General features: G+C 55.3%; 1 protein-coding gene across 4 annotated transcripts in view; it reads right to left on the reverse strand.

The window, feature by feature from the left end:
- The window catches only part of AP2B1 (adaptor related protein complex 2 subunit beta 1), a 124510-nt gene that overhangs the window by 19257 nt on the left and 85620 nt on the right, over positions 1-19633 (reverse strand). For all 4 annotated transcript variants that reach the window (XM_064166774.1, XM_064166773.1, XM_064166772.1 and 1 more), the window contains 2 exons: positions 18195-18340; positions 13880-14009 (listed from right to left, as the gene is read on the reverse strand). In XM_064166774.1, coding sequence (XP_064022844.1) covers positions 13880-14009; positions 18195-18340 — 276 coding nt within the window. The remainder of the gene's footprint in view (positions 1-13879; positions 14010-18194; positions 18341-19633) is intronic.

Raw genomic sequence — 19633 nt, forward strand, 5'->3', positions numbered from 1 at the left:
AGCATGAGCTCACTCTGCCTTCCCCAGGCTGAGAGCTGATGGTGGTGCAGCAGCCAACTGGAGGTCTGAGGGAGTGAACTGTCAGCACACAGCACGGAAAAGGGAGCCCTGGGCTTTATCTCTGTGCCTCTCAGGCTCTGCTGGCATCAGCCCACGTAGCAATGGCCTGTCCTGGGAGCTCAGCAGACACCTGCCATGGCCTGCAAGGAAGGGAACTTGGGAATGGGAGCTGGAGTGGAAGCTGTGTGAGGAGCCTGCAGTTTCAGAGGCTGGTTGAGCTCCTGCTTCCTCTGAGAAACCCCAGAAGGGGCTGCCCAGTTCATCATCCAGCTGAGACACAAAGCAGACCATGCTAAACTTGGAGCCAAAGAAACAAATGTGCTGCTGGAGACCCCTGATGCCAAGACAACCTCCACTGCCATTAATAATTGCACACATTAGTGTCCTGCTGAGAAAATCTCCTGTCCCACGGTGGCAGCTCTGGAAAGACATCCCTAAAGGTTGGTCAAAGCAGCTGCAGACAGCCAAGGGAAGGAAACAAACCAGAGAACTCAAACACAGGGCAGCTGATCAGACATGCAGACAAGCCTGGGAGGAGACTGAGCTCCTGACTGGGCTTTTGTAGCTGCTGGGAAGGTCCCAGAAGTGTAAAGAACAGCAGACAAGTGATGTGACAGTCTGGGGGGGTTGTTCTGCTTCCAGTCATCCCTGAAGGTAGCAGTCATACTAAATTTCCACAGTGCAAACCAGCTTAACAAGGGCTTAGTTTGAAACCCACTAAAGCCATGGAAATGATGGTGCAAAAATGGGAACAGTCCTCTGCAAAAGGGAGCTGTGACCTGCTTCCCACACTGGTGTCACCTTCCTGAGCTGCAGTGGCCCAGGGACTGATCAAGAGGCCCCAGAGCCAGAGGGATGAAAGCTAGGAGCAGCTGTGGAGCTGTGGGAGGGTAGGAGAGCCCTGCAGAGGGACCTGCACAGGCTGCATGGGTGGGCAGAGGCCAAGGGGATGAGACTGAACAAGGCCAAGGGCAGGGTTCTACACTTTGGCCACAACAACCTCAAGCAGCACTGCAGGCTGGGGCCAGAGTGGCTGAGAGCAGGCAGGCAGAGAGGGAGCTGGGGGTGGTGGGAGAGAGGAGCTGCAGAGGAGGCAGCAGTGCCCAGGTGGGCAGCAGAGCCAATGGCACAGAAGAGGAGAAGGCTCAGGGTTGAACTCATTGCTGCCTACAACTACCTGCAGGGAGGCTGTAGCCAGGTAGGTTTGGGCTCTGCTGCCAGGCAAGCAGCAACAGAAGAAGGGGACACAGCCTCAGGTTGTGCCAGGGCAGGTCTAGGTTGGATGTTAGGAGGAAGTTGCTGGCAGAGAGAGTGATTGGCACTGGAATGGGCTGCCCAGGGAGGTGGTGGAGTCTGTGTGGCTGGAGGTGTTGAAGCCAAGCCTGGCTGGGGCACTTAGTGCCATGGTCTGGTTGGTTGGGGCTGGGTGCTGGGTTGGACTGGCTGAGCTTGGAGCTCTCTTCCAGCCTGCTCAATTCTATGATTCTATGATGAAGTGACTCACCTCTGCAAAAGGAGATTGAGCAGCCAGAAATGCACTTGCCTGGGAGGGGACTGCTGGGGAAGGCACAGCAGCATGGTCATTCCACACACTGTGCTTGGATAGAGGTCATGGAGAGGAGCCAGAAGAGGAAAGATTTAGGCTAAATGTCTGGGAGAACTTGACAGTGAGAATTATTAAGCAGCACAATATTCTCCTGGGGCAGAGAGAGGCTCCAGTGCTTGGAGTATGTAAAATCAGCCCTGCCAATGCTCCCAATAAGAGGAACCACAGCAAAACAGCAAAGCAGAGTAGGGACTCCACTTAGAATCAAGCAGGTTGGAAGAGAGCTCCAGGCTCAGCCAGCCCAACCTAGCACCCAGCCCCAACCAACCAACCACACCATGGCACTAAGTGCCCCAGCCAGGCTTGGCTTCAACACCTCCAGCCACACAGACTCCACCACCTCCCTGGGCAGCCCATTCCAATGCCAATCACTCTCTCTGACAGGAACTTCCTCCTCACATCCAGCCTAGACCTGCCCTGGCACAGCTCCAGGCTGTGTCCCCTTCTTCTGTTGCTGCTTGCCTGGCAGCAGAGCCCAACCCCACCTGGCTACAGCCTCCCTGCAGGTAACTGTAGACAGCAATGAGTTCACCCCTGAGCCTCCTCCTCTCCTGTGCCAGCTCTGATGCAATGCTGAATTGCCTTGGAAGACCAGAGCCCAGCTTGGCCCTTGCAGCTGATGGCTGCTGCTGCACAACAAGAGGGGCTGGAGGGTTGGGCCTCCTGCCTTCCCCCCATCAGGGTTCTGGAGGCACACTGCATATGGAAATGCTAACCCTGTCCCTGCAGTTAGGAGCTGTCTGCTGACCTGCTTCCCAACTCTGCAGAAACTCACTGAGGAAGCTGCTTTGGCTACATGCTGGGGAACTGCCCAATGAAGATGCTCTGAAGTGCAATTTCCTCCCAGCCAAGGAATGCAAGCCACAGGCCACTCTACCTCCTCCTAGGCTGCATCACTGGGTTCAGTAATGACATCATGTGCCACAGAACTCCAGCATGGTGCCTTTGGAAGGGACCTCTGAAGCTCACCCAGTCCAACCTCCCTGCTAAAGCAGGGGCACCCACAGCAGCTTGTCCAGCAGCACAATGCCCAGGGCTCAAGGGATCCTCTCACTTGGCAGCAGTTCAAGCTCCTGGGTCACTTGCACTGATCCCAGAACCTCAGCAAGGTGAGGCTGGAAGGGACCTCTGGAGAGCAACCAGTGCAGACCCACTGGTAAAGCAGAGCACCCACAGCAGCTTGCCCAGCAGCACAGTGCCAGGGGGGTTGGAAGCTCTCCACACAAGGACACTCCACAGCCTCTCTGGGCAGCCTGCTCCAGGCCTCCAGCACCCTCACAGCAAACAACTTGCTCCTCCTCTGCACAGCCAACCTCCTGCCTGACACTTTGTGCCTCTTGCTGCCCCTTGGCTTGTCCCTGGGCACCACTGAGCAGAGTCTGGCCCCAGGCTCTTGCCCCCCACAGCTCCTTCAGCTCTTGCTGAGCATTGCTCAGGTGCCCTCTGGGGCTGCTCTTCTGCAGGCTCTCAGCCCCAGGGCTCTCAGCCTTTGCTCCTCCCAGAGCTGCTCCAGGCCCCTCAGCAGCTTTGTAGCCTCCTCTGGACTCTCTCCAGCACTTCCCTGGCTCTTTTCTACTGGGGAGCCCAGAGCTGGAGCCAGGACTCTGGTTGTAGCATCCCTAGGGCAAAGTACAGGGGGTGGAGAGCCTCCCTTGACCTGCTGGCCACGCTCTTCTTCACAGACCTCAGGAGACCATTTGCCTTCTTGGCTACAAGAGTCACCTTGCAGCTCTGTGTACTGATGCAGGAATCAGCTGCTACACTGAAGCTCTGGAAGCAGGGAAGGACAAAGCTCCAATCCCCTTAAAGCAGCAGTGCTGGAGAAGACTGCTAAGCTTTTCCAGACTAGGAGCCTTGGTGCACCACTACCTACTTCCCCAGCATGGGCAGCTCTGTGGTCCCCAAAATCTGGTGGATGACAATGCACTTGCAGACAGCTGGATGGGTTAAACCTGCACCAAGAAGAGGCTAAGAGGTCCTGCCAGCTGGCACCTGTGCCCCACGGTCACACTTCCACCCTGGCACTGCCGCACCCAACGCCAACAGAGGAGCTGCAAATCAAAATCAACCCCAGGCAGAAAGCAGAAAGTGAGAAGCTGTTAAGAGCTGACTGCTCAACTCCCAGTGCTCCTCAGGTGCACATCGACCTGAGACAATCAATGCCATCTGAAGAGATGCCAGCAGCTGAGCAGGCTCTGCAGGTTTGATGTGCTCGAAGGGAACCTCTGCCTGCGCTCGCTAAATCCTCCAGTCCAGAGCGGCTTTGCCTGTGCCTCAGCAGCTTTAACCTGCCAACCTGGGCATGAGCTATGCAATCTTTAACAAGGCCTCCAGGTTCAGCCACTTGAGACTTGAAGCAGAAGCATTTTAAACTGAAAAGAAGAAGGGAAAAAAATTCCATCTGTGGTCTGTTTGAAAGGAGAGGGCAAAACCAGAGCTCGCTAGCTTGTGAATGCACTCAAGCAGAGTACAGCTTCTGAGGGATGGCACCAAAAGCTGCCAGGTTTCTAACGTGATGCTTTCACTGCTGAAAGGCTGTGAGCCCCTCTGCAAGCTGGCACAGGGGGCCCAAACCCATCTTGTCCATCATCTGACTAGAGGAAACAGCACCTCTCGAAAGGCTCCTGGGATGTGCTTGCTCACCTTCACAGTATCACAGCATCACAGCATCATCAGGGTTGGAAGAGACCTTACAGATCATCAAGTCCAACCCTTTACCACAGAGCTCAAGGCCAGACCATGGCACCAAGTGCCACGTCCAGTCCTGCCTTGAACAGCTCCAGGGACGGCGACTCCACCACCTCCCCGGGCAGCCCATTCCAGTGCCCAATGACTCTCTCAGGGAAGAACTTTCTCCTCACCTCCAGCCTAAATCTCCCCTGGCACAGCCTGAGGCTGTGTCCTCTTGTTCTGGTGCTGGCCACCTGAGAGAAGAGAGCAACCTCCTCCTGGCCACAACCTCCTCTCAGGTAGTTGCAGACAGCAATAAGGTCTCCCCTGAGCCTCCTCTTCTCCAGGCTAACCAATCCCAGCTCCCTCAGCCTCTCCTCGTAGGGCTGTGCTCAAGGCCTCTCCCCAGCCTTGTTGCCCTTCTCTGGACACACTCAAGCATCTCAATGTCCCTCCTAAACTGGGGGGCCCAGAACTGAACACAGCACTCAAGGGGTGGTCTAAGCAGTGCAGAGTCCAGGGGCAGAATGACCTCCCTGCTCCTGCTGGCCACACCATTCCTGATGCAGGCCAGGATGCCACTGGCTCTCTTGGCCACCTGGGCACACTGCTGGCTCATGTTCAGGTGGGTATCAATCAGCACCCCCAGATCCCTCTCTGTCTGGCTGCTCTCAGCCACTCTGACCCCAGCCTGTATCTCTGCATGGGGTTGCTGTGGCCAAAGTGCAGCACCAGCACTTGGAGCTATTGAAGCCATCCCCTTGGACTCTGCCCATCTGTGCAGGTGGTCAAGGTCCTGCTGCAGAGCCCTTCTGCCCTCCAACCCAGCCACATCTGCCCCCAGCTTGGTGTCATCTACAAACTTTCTGATGACTGACTCGATGCCCTTGCAGCACCAGCAGCACCCTTCTGCTGCCCCTTTGGTGCAGTGCAGGCCCCTGCTAGCCAGCACATGGCAGTGCCAAAGTCGTTTCCCTCCACACTGCAGCTTTCTGATGCTTTCCATCCCCAACTTGAGCATAAGAACTGATTCCCAAAGTCGAGCCTGAAAGCAACACAGATGCTTCCCATCAGCAGCGAGTACACAACATACCCAACTTGGAATCCCATTAGCACCTACACTAAATTAAGGCTTTTCTCCCAGGCTGGGTTTTGCTGTAGAGCCTGCTAAGAGCCAAACTGTGAAGGCGAGGAGAGCTCTGCTCTGGGGAGTCTTTCCTGCCTCTGCCAGCATAGGGTCACGCTCTGTTCTGTGCCAGTCTGCTGCTCGGGCTGGCAGCTGCCCCCAGGGACTGCCAGCTCCTTGGCTCCATCGTGTTTGTGGGGATCCTGTGGGTGCCTGCCAGCCTGATGCTTCCCTGCAGGCTCAGGTCTGCAGCCGTGCACAGGCGGTGGGGGGCTGGGTGCTGAGCCCCCGGCTGGGGCACGCCACTGAGGCTGCAGGCAGGAGCAGGCAGCTCGCAGGGGCTGGGCTCTTGTGTGTGCCTGGCTGCACCTGCAGCTCACCATCGACATTGCAGCCAAGGTGCTGCACTGTGTGCCACACCTGCCTTAACCCACCAGCTCAGCTAGGAACTGGCTGCAGACACCGAGCTGTGAGCTGACTCCTTAATTCAGGGAGATCTCAGGAGGCTTCTCTCTTCCTCGTCCTCTCCTCTCCCCTTATCTTATCAGAGAAGGGCCAGGAGGATGCTGAGAGGGCTGCAGCAGCTCTGCTGTGAGCACAGCCTGAAAGAGTTGGGGCTGTGCAGGCTGGAGCAGAGGAGGCTCCCAGGGGACCTTCCTGTGGCCTGCCAGGATCTGAAGGGGGCTACAAAAAAGCTGGGGAGGGACTTTTGAGGTTATGAGGGAGTGACAGGAGTGGGGGGAATGGAGCAAAGCTGGAGGTGGGGAGAGTGAGGCTGGAGGTGAGGAGGAAGTTGTTGAGCAGGAGAGTGGTGAGAGGCTGGAATGGGTTGCCCAGGGAGTGGGTTGAGGCCCCATGGCTGGAGGTGTTTGAGGCCAGGCTGGCTGAGGCTGTGTGCAGCCTGCTCTAGGGTAGGGTGTCCCTGGGCATGGCAGGGGGTTGGCACTGGCTGCTCCTTGTGCTCCCTTCCCGCCCTGACTGATTCTATGATCTTCCCCTGTCCTGCCTTCCCCTTCCCTCCCCTCCTGCAGTCAGACCTTGCCTAGCAGAGGCTGTTAAAAACCCAACCCAGGCAACAAACCCAAGCCAAGCACCTCCCGAGGCTGCTGCGTGGCAGCTGCGGCAGTGGCTCCGAGGCGGCTCACACACGAGCAGATGTTCTGCTGATTCTCTGAGGGGAGACCACCTCTGGCAGGCCCTGCTCAGGCCAATTCTCAGCCCTGTTTTGCTGGAGAGCTGAACGTGTGAAATCTGTTTCCAAGTACCCCAGCTGTGACCCGAGATGCATTAACACCTCTGATGAATGAGAGCTCCAGCAGCTCTGCGCTGCCAGCCAGACACTGCGAGTGGAGGAGCAGAGGTGATGAGCTGCAGCACAGCTGAGCCTGGCAGGAGAAGAATGATCCAGGGGCATCAGCAGGAGAGAGTTTTTCTCAATGAAGGAGCTGCAGCCTCATCTGTCTTCACACAAGTGCTCTGCCAAACTCACTGTGAGAGATCCAACCAGTCTGCACCTGGTGCCACTCGGCAGCCGGGCAGAGGCCTGGGTTTCCAGGTGTGCCCTCTCAGACCCAATGCAGCTGGCAGACCCTTCCCTTTCAGACCCAATGCAGCTGGCAGACCCTCCCCTCTCAGAACCAATGCAGCTGGCAGACCCTTCCCTCTCAGAACCAATGCAGCTGGCAGACCCTCCCCTCTCAGAACCAATGCAGCTGGCAGATCCTCCCCCCTCAGACCCAATGCAGCTGGCAGACCCTTCCCTTTCAGACCCAATGCAGCTGGCAGACCCTTCCCTTTCAGACCCAATGCAGCTGGCAGACCCTCCCCTCTCAGAACCAATGCAGCTGGCAGACCCTCCCCTCTCAGAACCAATGCAGCTGGCAGACCCTCCCCTCTCAGAACCAATGCAGCTGGCAGACCCTCCCCTCTCAGACCCAATGCAGCTGGCAGACCCTTCCCTTTCAGACCCAATGCAGCTGGCAGACCCTCCCCTCTCAGAACCAATGCAGCTGGCAGACCCTCCCCTCTCAGAACCAATGCAGCTGGCAGACCCTTCCCTTTCAGACCCAATGCAGCTGGCAGACCCTCCCCTCTCAGACCCAATGCAGCTGGCAGACCCTCCCCTCTCAGAACCAATGCAGCTGGCAGACCCTTCCCTTTCAGACCCAATGCAGCTGGCAGACCCTCCCCTTTCAGTGCTCCAGGTCACCGGGCAGGTGCTTTGGCCAACTGCAGCTCTGCTGTGCCAGCTGCCTGCTCAAGAGCTGCAGCCCACAGCCCTGGCAGCAGGGCACGCTGGGCACCGCACCGCACTGCTCCGCAGGTTGGAATGTAGGTGCCAAGGCAATCACAGAGTGTTAGGGACTGGAAGGGACCTTGAAAGCTCATCCAGTCCAACTGCCCCCAGCAGAGCAGGAGCACCTGGAGCAGATCACTCAGGAATGCATCCAGGCAGGTTTTGAATACCTCCAGAGAGGGAAAGGCAATGCTCCGGGCTCAGGCTGACTCCCTGCTGCTGTGGGAGTCCCTGCAGGCTGTTTTCCATTGTGTCTCTTCCTCTAAGTGGCTTCAATCACAGGAGAGATGATGGTGCTCATACCATGACAGGCCTGAGCTCTCAACCCCCCCATCTGCAGGGCCAGGGGAGCAATTCTGCTGTCCCCAGACCAACAAACAGGGCATTCTGATCTGGCAGCCCTCGAGAGGCCATTAAGCAGGAGCAGTGCCTCTCTGCAGCACAGAAGGGCTCTCATGCCCAGCACTTTCTCATTCCAAATTTGACATGAAGTATCTGGCCAGAGCTGCTGTCCCTCACCACTGCAAATCCCTCTCTCAGAACCCAGGCTGCTCTCTGAGAGCAGAATCTCATGCGCAGTGGCAAAGGTATCTTGCCCACTCCACCTCTTCCACCAAGTATGACCCTACCAGCCTCATGTCACCAGAGGGCTGTCACTGCTTTGGTGGCAAGTCCAGGACCCAAGCCAGCCTGCACAACCACCAGAGCCATCTCCCTGCCTGGCAAACGAGCCACAGCCATCAGACAGTGGTGGAGCTCAGTGCAGCCTCTTGCCCACCTCTGGGCTTGTTATTGCTCAGCAGTGCTGTGCTCCGCAGAGGCAGCTCAGGACAGGGGGCATAGGGAGAGGGGTGTCACAGTACACACAAGTGCCAGGTAGCCTCCAAAATGCTGACAAAGCACTGCAGGTGTCCCCCAGCAGAGGTTAGCAGCACTCAAGTAACTGAGTCAGATTTTCTTTAGCGATGGCCACGTCCAAAGGCATCCAACAGCAGCTCTGGAATCTGTCAGGAGTAAAAGTGATGAACCAGAGAGCAGGGACTGAGAGGGGATTTGATCAGTGTCTGTAAGTATCTGAGGGCTGCCAGGAGGGGGGGACAGGCTCTACTCACTGCTCCCTGGGATAGGACAAGCAGCAATGGGTGGAAGCTGCAGCAAAAGAGGTTCTGCCTCAACACAAGGGGGAACTTCTTGCCTGGAAGGGTCCCAGAGCCCTGGCACAGGCTGCCCAGAGAGGTTGTGGAGTCTCCTTCTCTGGAGCCTTTCCAGGCCTGTCTGGATGTGTTCCTGTGTGATCTGTGTTAGATAGGATTGTCCTGCTCTGGCAGGGGGCTGGACTGGATGATCTCCTTGGGTCCCTTCCAACCCCTAACATCCTGTGAGCCTGTGACTGGGGTCCCTTCAGCTCTACAGCGCTGTGGCTTTATCCTTTGATTAAATCACTGCTTGAGCAGGGACTTAATCTGGGTCATCAGGTCAAGAAACTGCTCATCACTACCTTGGGAGGGGTCAATATCACAAGATAAGGTGGCTGGCAACCAGGAGACTCCTCAGTTACATTTTGTCTGTGTATAGAATCATAGAATCAAGTAGGTTGGAAGAGACCTCCAAGCTCATCCAGCCCAACCTATCACCTAGCCCCATCCAATCAACCAGACCACGGCACCAAGTGTAAGCCTCTGAAAAAAAAAAAACAACAACCCAACAACAACAAAAAAAACCTTTCAGCCTTCCTCAGCTTCTTGTCTAAATGTTAAGCTGTCAAATATTTTAGTCCAAACGTTGAGATGAACCCAGCTGCAGCGGGCAGAAGATTAGGGACGGCAACGGAAAGAAGCTGAGCGAGGCTGAGGTTCATTACTTCTGAAGCAGCTGCCCCAGGAATGTGCAACTGGTCTTTGAAGCTTGGAATTAAGCTGACAAAGAGTGGAAAGCTGTCAGGTTGGTTCCTTCAGGACTTAACTCTTCTTGTTGCTAAACTAACCCACCCTCCACCCCCAACCAGAGCAGGAGACAAACACAAAGCCCTTAGGTTCAAACCAGCCTCGAATCTGCTTCGACGCTCCCCACCCGCCCCAGCTCAGGAAAGAAAAACCCACACGAAGCAAATTCCCCCTGATGAGTGTTTTGGTTGCTGAATGAACACAGGAACATTTGTACTCTCCACTCCTCTGTTGTGCTATAAATTGTTCCCTAAGTAGGTCAGCAAAAGGATCTCTGAACGTTTCAAGACGGATCACTTCTACGCCAGCGGAGCCTCGGCTGTCAGGGCAGTGACAGATCTCCATCAAACCCACTGCTGTCAAGAAAGTAAGGGGAGTGCTCTTTTTAACTTGGCATCTGCTAGCATGATTCAACTCCTTGCAGAGAAATATACTACTGCTCCATATGGCAGCTTCCCCAGTTGGGAAAGGGCAGCCAACTTCTATGGCAATGTGAGAGTGAGCAAATTAGCAAGCGAGTCTGGCACTGAGGAAGGCTCTGCTGCCTCAAGAGAAGGTAGCTGGAGGTTTCCTCCCATGGCTTCCCTTTGCTTTGTTCTAGCAGAAGAGGCTACAAGAAACAAACTCTGTTCTGAGTGCTTTGGAGATTTAATAACCCAAATCCTTCACTTTCTGATCAAAGCAAGCAGCAACTTGAGGATGCCTCTCGCTGAGAGTCCCCAGCAGGACGGAGGCAGAGCAGAACTGTCACCTTCTAGAGCCATCCACATTTTCTTCAGAGCAGGAGGCAACTGTACCACCTCCTGACCCAAACGCAGCGGATGCAGCCTCATCTCACAACCTGGCCACAGAGGGCCTTGGGGAGCTGGAGGAGCCCTCCGTGGGAGCCGAGCAGATGCAATTCACCGCCTGGCCACAGGCTCCCGCACCGCGCTGGGAGCGGCAGTGTGGGACTGCTCAGTTTGAGTGCCACAGAAGCTATTTCGAGCTGTTTGCCCAAAGACTCATCAATAAGTCATAAGCCCCAGAATGGAAGTCAAAAGAAAGGGGAAGAAAAAAAACCCATCCCAGTTGCTCAGGCAGAATAAATAGTAACTGCCACTGCATCCTCTCCCTCTTACACAGAGAGTGAGCTGCCTCCCATGGGCTGCTGTGCCACGGAATCCAACCAGGGTCCACCTCCTGGAGGCTTCAGGCAAGTGAGACACAGAATTACAGAGTGGTTTGGCTTGGAAGGGACCTGAAAGATCATCTAGGTCCAATCCCCCTGCCATGGGCAAGGACACCCCCCACCAGCCTCATCCAACACCCCCTCATCCAACCTGGTGTTGAGCATCTCCAGGGAGGAGGGCATCCACCATCTCCCTGGGCAACCTGTGCCAGTGTTTCTCCATCCTCAGGCTGAAGAATTTCTTCCACATCTCCAGTTTCAATCTCCCCTCTCCCAGCTCAAAGCTACTGTCTGTGAGGGATGCACAGGCTGCTTCCCTGGCAGATAAAATGTGTTCAGAGCTGGGCTGCATGAAGTCTTGGGCAACCTGATCTTCTCAGAGGTGCCCCTGCTCATGGCAGGGCTTTTGGAACTAGATGGTTTGGGCCAGAAGGGACTTTAAAGATCATCCAACATCAGCCCCCTGCTATAGGCAGGGACACCTCTCACTATCCCAGATTGCTCAAGGCCTCATCCAGCCTGGTCTCAGACACTCCCAGGAATAAGGCAACCACAGCCTCTCCACCAACACCAAAAGTCCCTCCCGAGCTCTCCTGTAGCTCCTTTCAGGTACTGCAAGGCTGCTCTAAGGTCACCCTGGAGCTTTCTCTTCTCTAGGTTGAACATCTCCAACTCTCAGCCTGTCCCCATAGGAGAGGTTCTCTATCCCTCTGATCATCTTTGTGGCCACCTCTGGACCCTCCTCAGCAGTTCAGTGCCACAGCACAAGTTAAGTGCATCTCTGAGATACTGGGAAAGGCATCCTGGGGGGACTCAGCTCCACAGCCACTTGCTGAGCTGCTCCACAGAGAAGCCAGGAGGACAAACTTCCTGCGAGGGAGAACTCTCTGCCTGGACAGACCTTCACACCCATGTCCCTGAAGCAAAACAGGACTGGTGGAGACGGTCTCTAGTCCAGATCAGAGGAGAGGGAGAGCAGCAGCTCAGTCTGACAGGAGCCTCTGCTCGGGAATGCTGCTGCCGACACTCTCCCAAGCCTCATTAATGAAGTATTAGCTGCTGGCGTCATCCCTGCTCTGCCTTTCCTGGAACACATCTTGTTTGCCTGGGATTAAGCTCTCTGGGGCAGGGGTGTGCCAGTGCCTTTGTAAAGCACCCTGCGAGTTAAGAGCGCCAGGGAAACATTAATCACTCAGCAGTTGTCACCTTCCCTGCAATTGCTTTAATTGCCTCCGTCGGTGCCCACAGCTCTCGGCTGCCTGCTGCTCTACCTTCTCTCTCCAGACCAGCTCCAGCTCCAAACCCAACCAAACCTCACCTCCATTTCACACAGGAGTGTTACCAGAGCAAAGACTTTAACCTGCGGTGGGTTTGGAGCACCTGGAAACTCCCAATGTTCAGGGAGTCACAGCATCACAGTGTCACAGTATCTCAGTATCCCAGTATCATCAGGGTTGGAAGAGACCTCACAGATCATCAAGTCCAACCCTTTAGCACAGAGCTCAAGGCCAGACCATGGCACCAAGTGCCACGTCCAGTCCTGCCTTGAACAGCTCCAGGGACGGCGACTCCACCACCTCCCCGGGCAGCCCATTCCAGTGTCCAATGACTCTCTCAGTGAAGAACTTTCTCCTCACCTCCAGCCTAAATCTCCCCTGGCACAGCCTGAGGCTGTGTCCTCTCGTTCTGGTGCTGGCCACCTGAGAGAAGAGAGCAACCTCCTCCTGGCCACAACCTCCCCTCAGGTAGTTGCAGACAGCAATGAGGTCTCCCCTGAGCCTCCTCTTCTCCAGGCTAACCAATCCCAGCTCCCTCAGCCTCTCCTCGTAGGGCTGTGCTCAAGGCCTCTCCCCAGCCTCGTTGCCCTTCTCTGGACACGCTCAAGCATCCCAATGTCCCTCCTAACCTGGGGGGCCCAGAACTGTACATAGCACTCAAGGTGTGGTCTAACCAGTGCAGAGTACAGGGGCAGAATGACCTCCCTGCTCCTGCTGGCCACACCATTCCTGATGCAGGCCAGGAGGCCACTGGCTCTCTTTCTGAGAGAGGCTAGAGAAAGGGAACAGGAGGAGGTCTGGGCCAGCAGCATGGTCCCAGTCCCTGAGGGCTGCCTGGTTACCCTCCACAGGGGGTGTTTCATTGCCTAAGCATGGTGCGTGGGGACAAACATAGAATCATAGACTCAAGCAGCTTGGAAGAGAGCTCCAAGCTCAGCCAGCCCAACCTAGCACCCAGCCCTGCCCAACCAACCACACCATGGCACTCAGTGCCCCAGCCAGGCTTGGCTTCAACACCTCCAGCCACACACACTCCACCACCTCCCTGGGCAGCCCATTCCAATGCCAATCACTCTCTCTGACAGGAACTGCATTCTCACATCCAGCCTAGACTTGCCCTGGCATAGCTCCAGGCTGTGTCCCCTTCTTCTGGTGCTGGCTGCCTGGCAGCAGAGCCCAACCCCACCTGGCTACAGCCTCCCTGCAGGCAGCTGCAGGCAGCAATCAGCTCTGCCCTGAGCCTCCTCTGCTGCAGGCTGCACCCCCCCAGCTCCCTCAGCCTCTCCTCACAGGGCTGTGCTCCAGGCCCCTCCCCAGCCTTGCTGCCCTTCTCCAAACACCTTCCAGCACCTCAACAGCTCTGTTGAATTGAGCAGCCCAGAACTGGACACAGCACTCAAGGGGTGGCCTGAGCAGTGCTGAGCACAGGGGCAGCAGAACCTCCCTTGTCCTGCTGCCCACACTGCTCCTGAGCCAGCCCAGGATGCCACTGGCTCTGCTGCCCACCTGGGCACACTGCTGGCTCATCTTCAGCTACTATCCACCAGTACCCCCCAGGTCCCTTTATTCCTGGCTGCTCTCAGCCACTCTGGCCCCAGCCTGTAGTGCTGCTTGGGGTTGTTGTGGCCAAAGTGCAGAACCCTGCACTTGGCCTTCTTCAATCTCATCCCAAACAAACTGGGCTGAGCACCTGCTGAACTCCCCCCTGCCCAGGATGAGACAATCCTTACCTGGAGGTTGTTCAGGGGCTCCATTTTCATGACTGGTCCCAGAGTGTTGAGAGGCAGGGAGACATCAATGCTTTGGTTTGGCATCAGAGGTGTGTGGATGGCCAGTGGGGTGCTGGGGATGACCCCAAAGCTGGGCAAGAGAAACACAGAGGTGGTGAGAGCAGCACTGCATTGCCCAACTGCCAGCACTCTTTTGCCAAGCACAGGTTGGCTCATCTGCTTACACTAGCACCATCTCATTTTTGATTCAGAGTATTTGCTGCTTTGATGGTAACTGGTGGAAGGAGGAGGCCATCCCAAAGGTCTCTTCTCCCTTTACCAAACAGTTCCACAAGAGTAGGACTCTTCCTCAGTGGAAACAAACATCCCTGGATGTGTTTAAAGGCTGTGCAGATGTGGTGCTTGGGGATACAGAATTATAGAATCAAACAGGCTGGAAGAGAGCTCCAAGCTCAGCCAGCCCAACCTAGCACCCAGCCCCAACCAACCAACCACACCATGGCACTATAAGTGCCCCAGCCAGCCTTGGCTTCAACACCTCCAGCCACACAGACTCCACCACCTCCCTGGGCAGCCCATTCCAGTGCCAATCACTCTCTCTGACAACAACTTCCTCCTAAAATCCAGCCTAGACCTGCCCTGGCACAGCTCCAGGCTGTGTCCCCTTCTTCTGGTGCTGGCTGCCTGGCAGCAGAGCCCAACTCCACCTGGCTACAGCCTCCCTGCAGGCAGCTGCAGACAGCAATGAGCTCTGCCCTGAGCCTCCTCTGCTGCAGGCTGCACCCCCCCAGCTCCCTCAACCTCTCCTCACGTTCCAGACCTGGCAGAGTAGGGATAATGGGTGGACTCGATGATCCTGAAGGTGATTTCCAACCTAAATGGTTCTATGATCTTCCCACTGCTCCTGATCTGTCTTGACTCCAGGGGAAGAACACAGCTGAAAGCAGCAGACACTCAAAGTAGGACAAGGCATGGGAAAGTCAATCAGGTCAGTCTTGCTGCCAGCATGCACCAGCCTGCCCTGAGGAGCACCATCTCCTCTGTCAGTGCTGGGCCAGGAGCTGAGCAGCTGCCTGCCCAGCAAGGAGCTGCACCTTGACTCAAGCCTCTTGGCTCTCTTACAGAGCTGCAGAGCACTGCAGGGGGAGCACATCACACTGCAAGGCTGTTCTACCACTGGGAGCTGTGGAACTGCAGCCAACACAGAACAAAGAGATGGGCAAGGAGAGGTTTGTGGTTTGTAACTGAGCCCTGCAGAACAAATGAAGCAAGGCTGCCAGCTGTCTGGTCCTGAGTGCTGGCTCTGCTGCTTGCTTGGAAGTTCCTTCAGCCAGGGGTGAGGAGCACCACAGCAAAGCCACTGTTCTCTTGCCTCTTTGGTTCAAAAGGCACTTCAATTGCCCAGGCAGCTCTGCATGGTGTGGAGGAGAGGAAAAGCAGCTAACACCTGACACTGCTGTACGAGGCACTGGCTTCTCTCCGAGCTCAGATGGAGGTGCAGATGCACAAGACAGCTTTGGTGTCCACTCCTGACTGTGCTTTTTGGGAGCACATCTTGCACTGGCTCAGAGGTAGCAGAGAATTTACAGCCACCAAGACCTCCAGCTATGCACTGGACTCCAGTGCTGCCTCTGCACAGCGTGTAAGGAGCGTGTTGCTCTTTCAGCAGCCAGGCGAGGCCCCATCCTTTGCTCTCCTTAGTTTGCAGCCCTAGGCAGCTGAAACCAGACTATCCCAGCAAGGCTGTACCCACCTCATTCACCTTCTGCAGCCCTTTCCCCCTGGGGCATGCCAGCCCTAGTGCTGTCCCTAGGATTCAGAGGGAAAACAGAGCTGAACTTCCTGCTAAGCGCCTGCGATGCTGCGGCACAGCAGCTCCTGCTTTACTTCTGCACTGCTCCACCCCAGGACTGCAGTGAATGTGATTAGCAGCAGGAGATGGGGGGGGGGGAGGGAAGAGACAGAGGCTCCCCATCACAAACCCTAATACTGGGGAGCAAGCCCAATGCAGCTCTTCCCAATGCACCCTTTGGTGGGAAGAGGGGAGCGAAGAGCAGTTGCTGGTGTGCAGAGCATGTCCTGCTAGGCTGCAGGAGGAGGATCTGCTGCTTTACTGGGCAGTGCTGAAGTGCCTCACACCCTTGAGGAGGACCATGGAGGTGTGGCCAGAACACAGCTTCATGCACGGGGAGACACTGCAAGCCCAAGGGGCTTTTTTCCAGGCCAATCTGCATGAGGCATTTGCATACAGCAGCTTAGCTAAAACTCTCCAGGAAAAGTAACAGTCCAGGGAGAACATTTACTGAGACTCACTTAGCTTAATGACTGCTGTAAGGAAGCATTATTCGTCCCAGGAAATCCCAACCTTGCAAGGCTAACAGTCAGATCCTCAGAGAGATCTGAGGGCAAAGACCTCCAGCAGATCTCCACCACTTGAGGGCAAAAGACCTCCAGAAGATCTTCATCAACTGAGGGCAAAGACCTCCAGCAGAGCTTCATCAACTGAGGGCAAAGACCTCCAGCAGAGCTTCATCAATTGAGGGCAAAGACCTCCAGCAGAGCTTCATCAACTGAGGGCAAAGACCTCCAGCAGAGCTTTATCAACTGAGGGCAAAGACCTCCAGCAGAGCTTCATCAATTGAGGGCAAAGACCTCCAGCAGAGCTTCATCAATTGAGGGCAAAAGACCTTCAGCAGAGCTTCAGCATCTGAAGGCAAAGACCTCCAGCAGAGCTTCAATATGAGGGCAAAGACCTCCAGCAGAGCTTCATCAATTGAGGGCAAAGACCTCCAGCAGAGCTTCACCACCTGAAGGCAAAGACCTCCAGCAGATCTTCATCAATTGAGGGCAAAGACCTCCAGCAGAGCTTTACTACCTGAGGGCAAAGACCTCCAGCAGAGCTTCATCAATTGAGGGCAAAGACCTCCAGCAGAGCTTCACCACCTGAAGGCAAAGACCTCCAGCAGAGCTTCAATACGAGGGGAAAGACCTCCAGCAGGCCTTCAATCTGAGGGCAAAGACCTCCAGCAGGCCTTCAATCTGAGGGCAAAGACCTCCAGCAGATCTTCAGCATGGAGAGCCCTTCTCCAGCAAAGGTCTACTGAGCACTACGAGGACACAGCTGAGCCACAGGATCCTCTTTACAGTCCCAATAAGAACCAGCCTGGTCCTTGCTCAGGACAGCAGCAAAGCCCAGGCTAAGCTCTGAGTGGGAAGGGTGTTTGCAGGCAGCCAGGGTGGCTGTTCTGCCCTCTCCTGTCTTGTGGCTGAGATGGGTTTCTGGGAACAATCTGTGTGCTCTCAAGGAGCTGCTCCTAACAAAAGCTTCTGCTGCCAATTCCAGGGCAAACAGGTGCCATAGGCTCTCAGCCTGCAGCTTCTTCACTGACAAATAGCTTTGCTAATGAGACCTGCAGGCTGAGGGGCAGTGTGGAGATGAAGTCAGGGGGCAGAAGCATTAAGCACTGATCCCAGGGCAGCTGAGATGCTCGCCTGTTTGTGCTCCTGCCTTCCTCAGGGCACTCACTGGCTGTAAAATCACCAACCCCACTAACAGCTCATGAGGCTGCTTTGAAACAGCAGAGATGAAATGAGGCAGTGAGAACGAGGGGACTGTGCTGCCTGCTTCCTCCCAGATTTATCAGCCTGCATTTTCAGCTCTTCACACAACTGTGATGTGATGCAGAGTTCAGGCTGCACCATCCAGCTCTTTCCATGACTGCCTTACATAGCTACAGAGAATCACTGAAGGGTTTGGGTTTGAAGTGACCTCCAAAGGTCATCCAGTCCCACCCTCTTGCAGGCACCAGGGACATCCTCCACTAGAGCACGTTGCTCAGACCCTTGTCCAGCCTCACCTTGAATATCTCCAGGGATGAGGCCTCAACCTGTTGCAGAGTTCCAGCATCCTCATGGTGCAGAACTTGTTCCTAACATTCAATCTAAATGTCCTCTTCTCTCATTTCAAACCACTGCTCCTTGTCCTGTCCCTGCAGGCCTTTGCAAGCAGTCCCTCTGTAGAGGTTCCCCTCAGTATTGGAAGGCTGCTCTAAGGCCTCCCTGGAGCCTTTTCTTCTCCAGGCTGAACATCCCCAGCTCCCTCAGCCTGTCCTCATAGCAGAGGTGCTCCAGCCTCTGATCATCCTCATGGCCTCCTCTGGACCTGCTCCATCAGGTCCACGTCCTTCCTGCGCTGGGGGGCTCCAGAGCTGGATGCATCACTCCAGTCCTCCCCACACCTAGCAGTGCAGACACAAGACTCCTGCCTCAGGAGCAGCCTTTGCAGCACAGCACACTCACAATCTGAACTTCTTACCTGTTCTTATTGAACTGAATGGCAAAGTCAGTCATGTGCTGCAAAGCCTTGTTGGTGAAGTTCATCTCCATGTAGATGTGTCCCTGCCTGTGACTGAACGTGCCAGAGATCTCCAATCCTTTAGCCTTCACTGCAGGCAACCACACCTTGAACACAAGAGAGGTCACTCAGCATGAGAAGCCTGCCCAGCAGATAAGGGACAAGGACAGATTCCCAAAGAGCAGGTGAGTCCTGAGTTTGGAAGTTCAGCTGCCCTGGGACATGAAGCTCACAAACACTGAAGCAATACTACAGGGGAGAAAGGACCTGGGGTGCTGAGGGGGTCAAGCTCACCAGGTGAGAAATGAGCTTGCTGCTCCTAACCCATCTTTGTTCACAGCACTCACAGAAGGGTTCAAACAGAGCACAGGATCTTGTGCACAAGAGGCAGTGAGAGCTTGTGCCCACCATGCTAAGGTGAGTCTTGCCCAGCCTGCTGGTGGCTCAGGCTTCTCCAAGGACTTGCTGGGCTGTGACAGGCAGGACAAAGGTAAGTTTGACCTAAATACAATCCCTGTGAGCTGCTTTCCTTCTGGATTCTCAAATATCTTTTGTGGGATAACCTCAGGCTCCAATGGGAGCAGTGCAACATGAAGTTCTTAGCTCTCAGTCGCTGGGCTTGGGCTCATCTGTGGCCTAACAGCTGTGAGCAGAGGCTCTGAGCAGGCTCTGTCAGCTCCTTGAGATCCTGGGTTTCACAGGATGCCTTATGTTGATTTAAAAAGTGGTTGCTTAGGAAGAGTGCTGATTGTTGTTTATTCTTTCAGGCATGAGAAGCTGACCCTCAGCTCCCTGAGGCTGCTCCCACCCCCATGCTCTGCCCCTCACAAAGGCTCCAGCCTGAGCAGGCTGCAGCTGGCGCCGCTGACATCTCCATCGCTGCCAGAGCATCTCTCTGCATCACTGCAGCAAGCTCGCCCCAACCACCTCCTTTTATCTCCACTGTCACACTGAGCTCCTCCAAACAAACAAATCCTCTAGGAAAGCTGGAGCTAACAGTATCCTGCCCTCAGCTTCCTGGGGAAGCTTGGTCTGACAAGTCTCCAGGAAAGCTGCTCTGACAGAACTCAAATCCTCTCCTCTTACATAAGCCATTCCTTCAGGGAATAGTTTGGGGGAACTGCTAAAACCCAGGAGTGTGGAACTAACAACTTACACAGTCTCCAGCAAAATGCTGCTCTGCCTGGGAAAAGCCCAGGGCATCCCTACTGAAACCCACTTGAATCAAGGTGCCCCAAGAGCACCAGAGACAATTGAGCAACCTCAGGCTTCTTACAGAATCCCAGCAGGGTGAAGTTGGAAGAGACCTCTGCAGGTTACATCCAGTTTTCATGGCCCCTGATACATGCCAAAATTCAGCTCAGCTCTGGACATATTCTGCTGTTCAGTCACAGACTACA

Source organism: Pogoniulus pusillus, chromosome 27 (assembly GCF_015220805.1).
Source record: "Pogoniulus pusillus isolate bPogPus1 chromosome 27, bPogPus1.pri, whole genome shotgun sequence".
In the NCBI taxonomy this organism is placed as follows: domain Eukaryota; kingdom Metazoa; phylum Chordata; class Aves; order Piciformes; family Lybiidae; genus Pogoniulus; species Pogoniulus pusillus.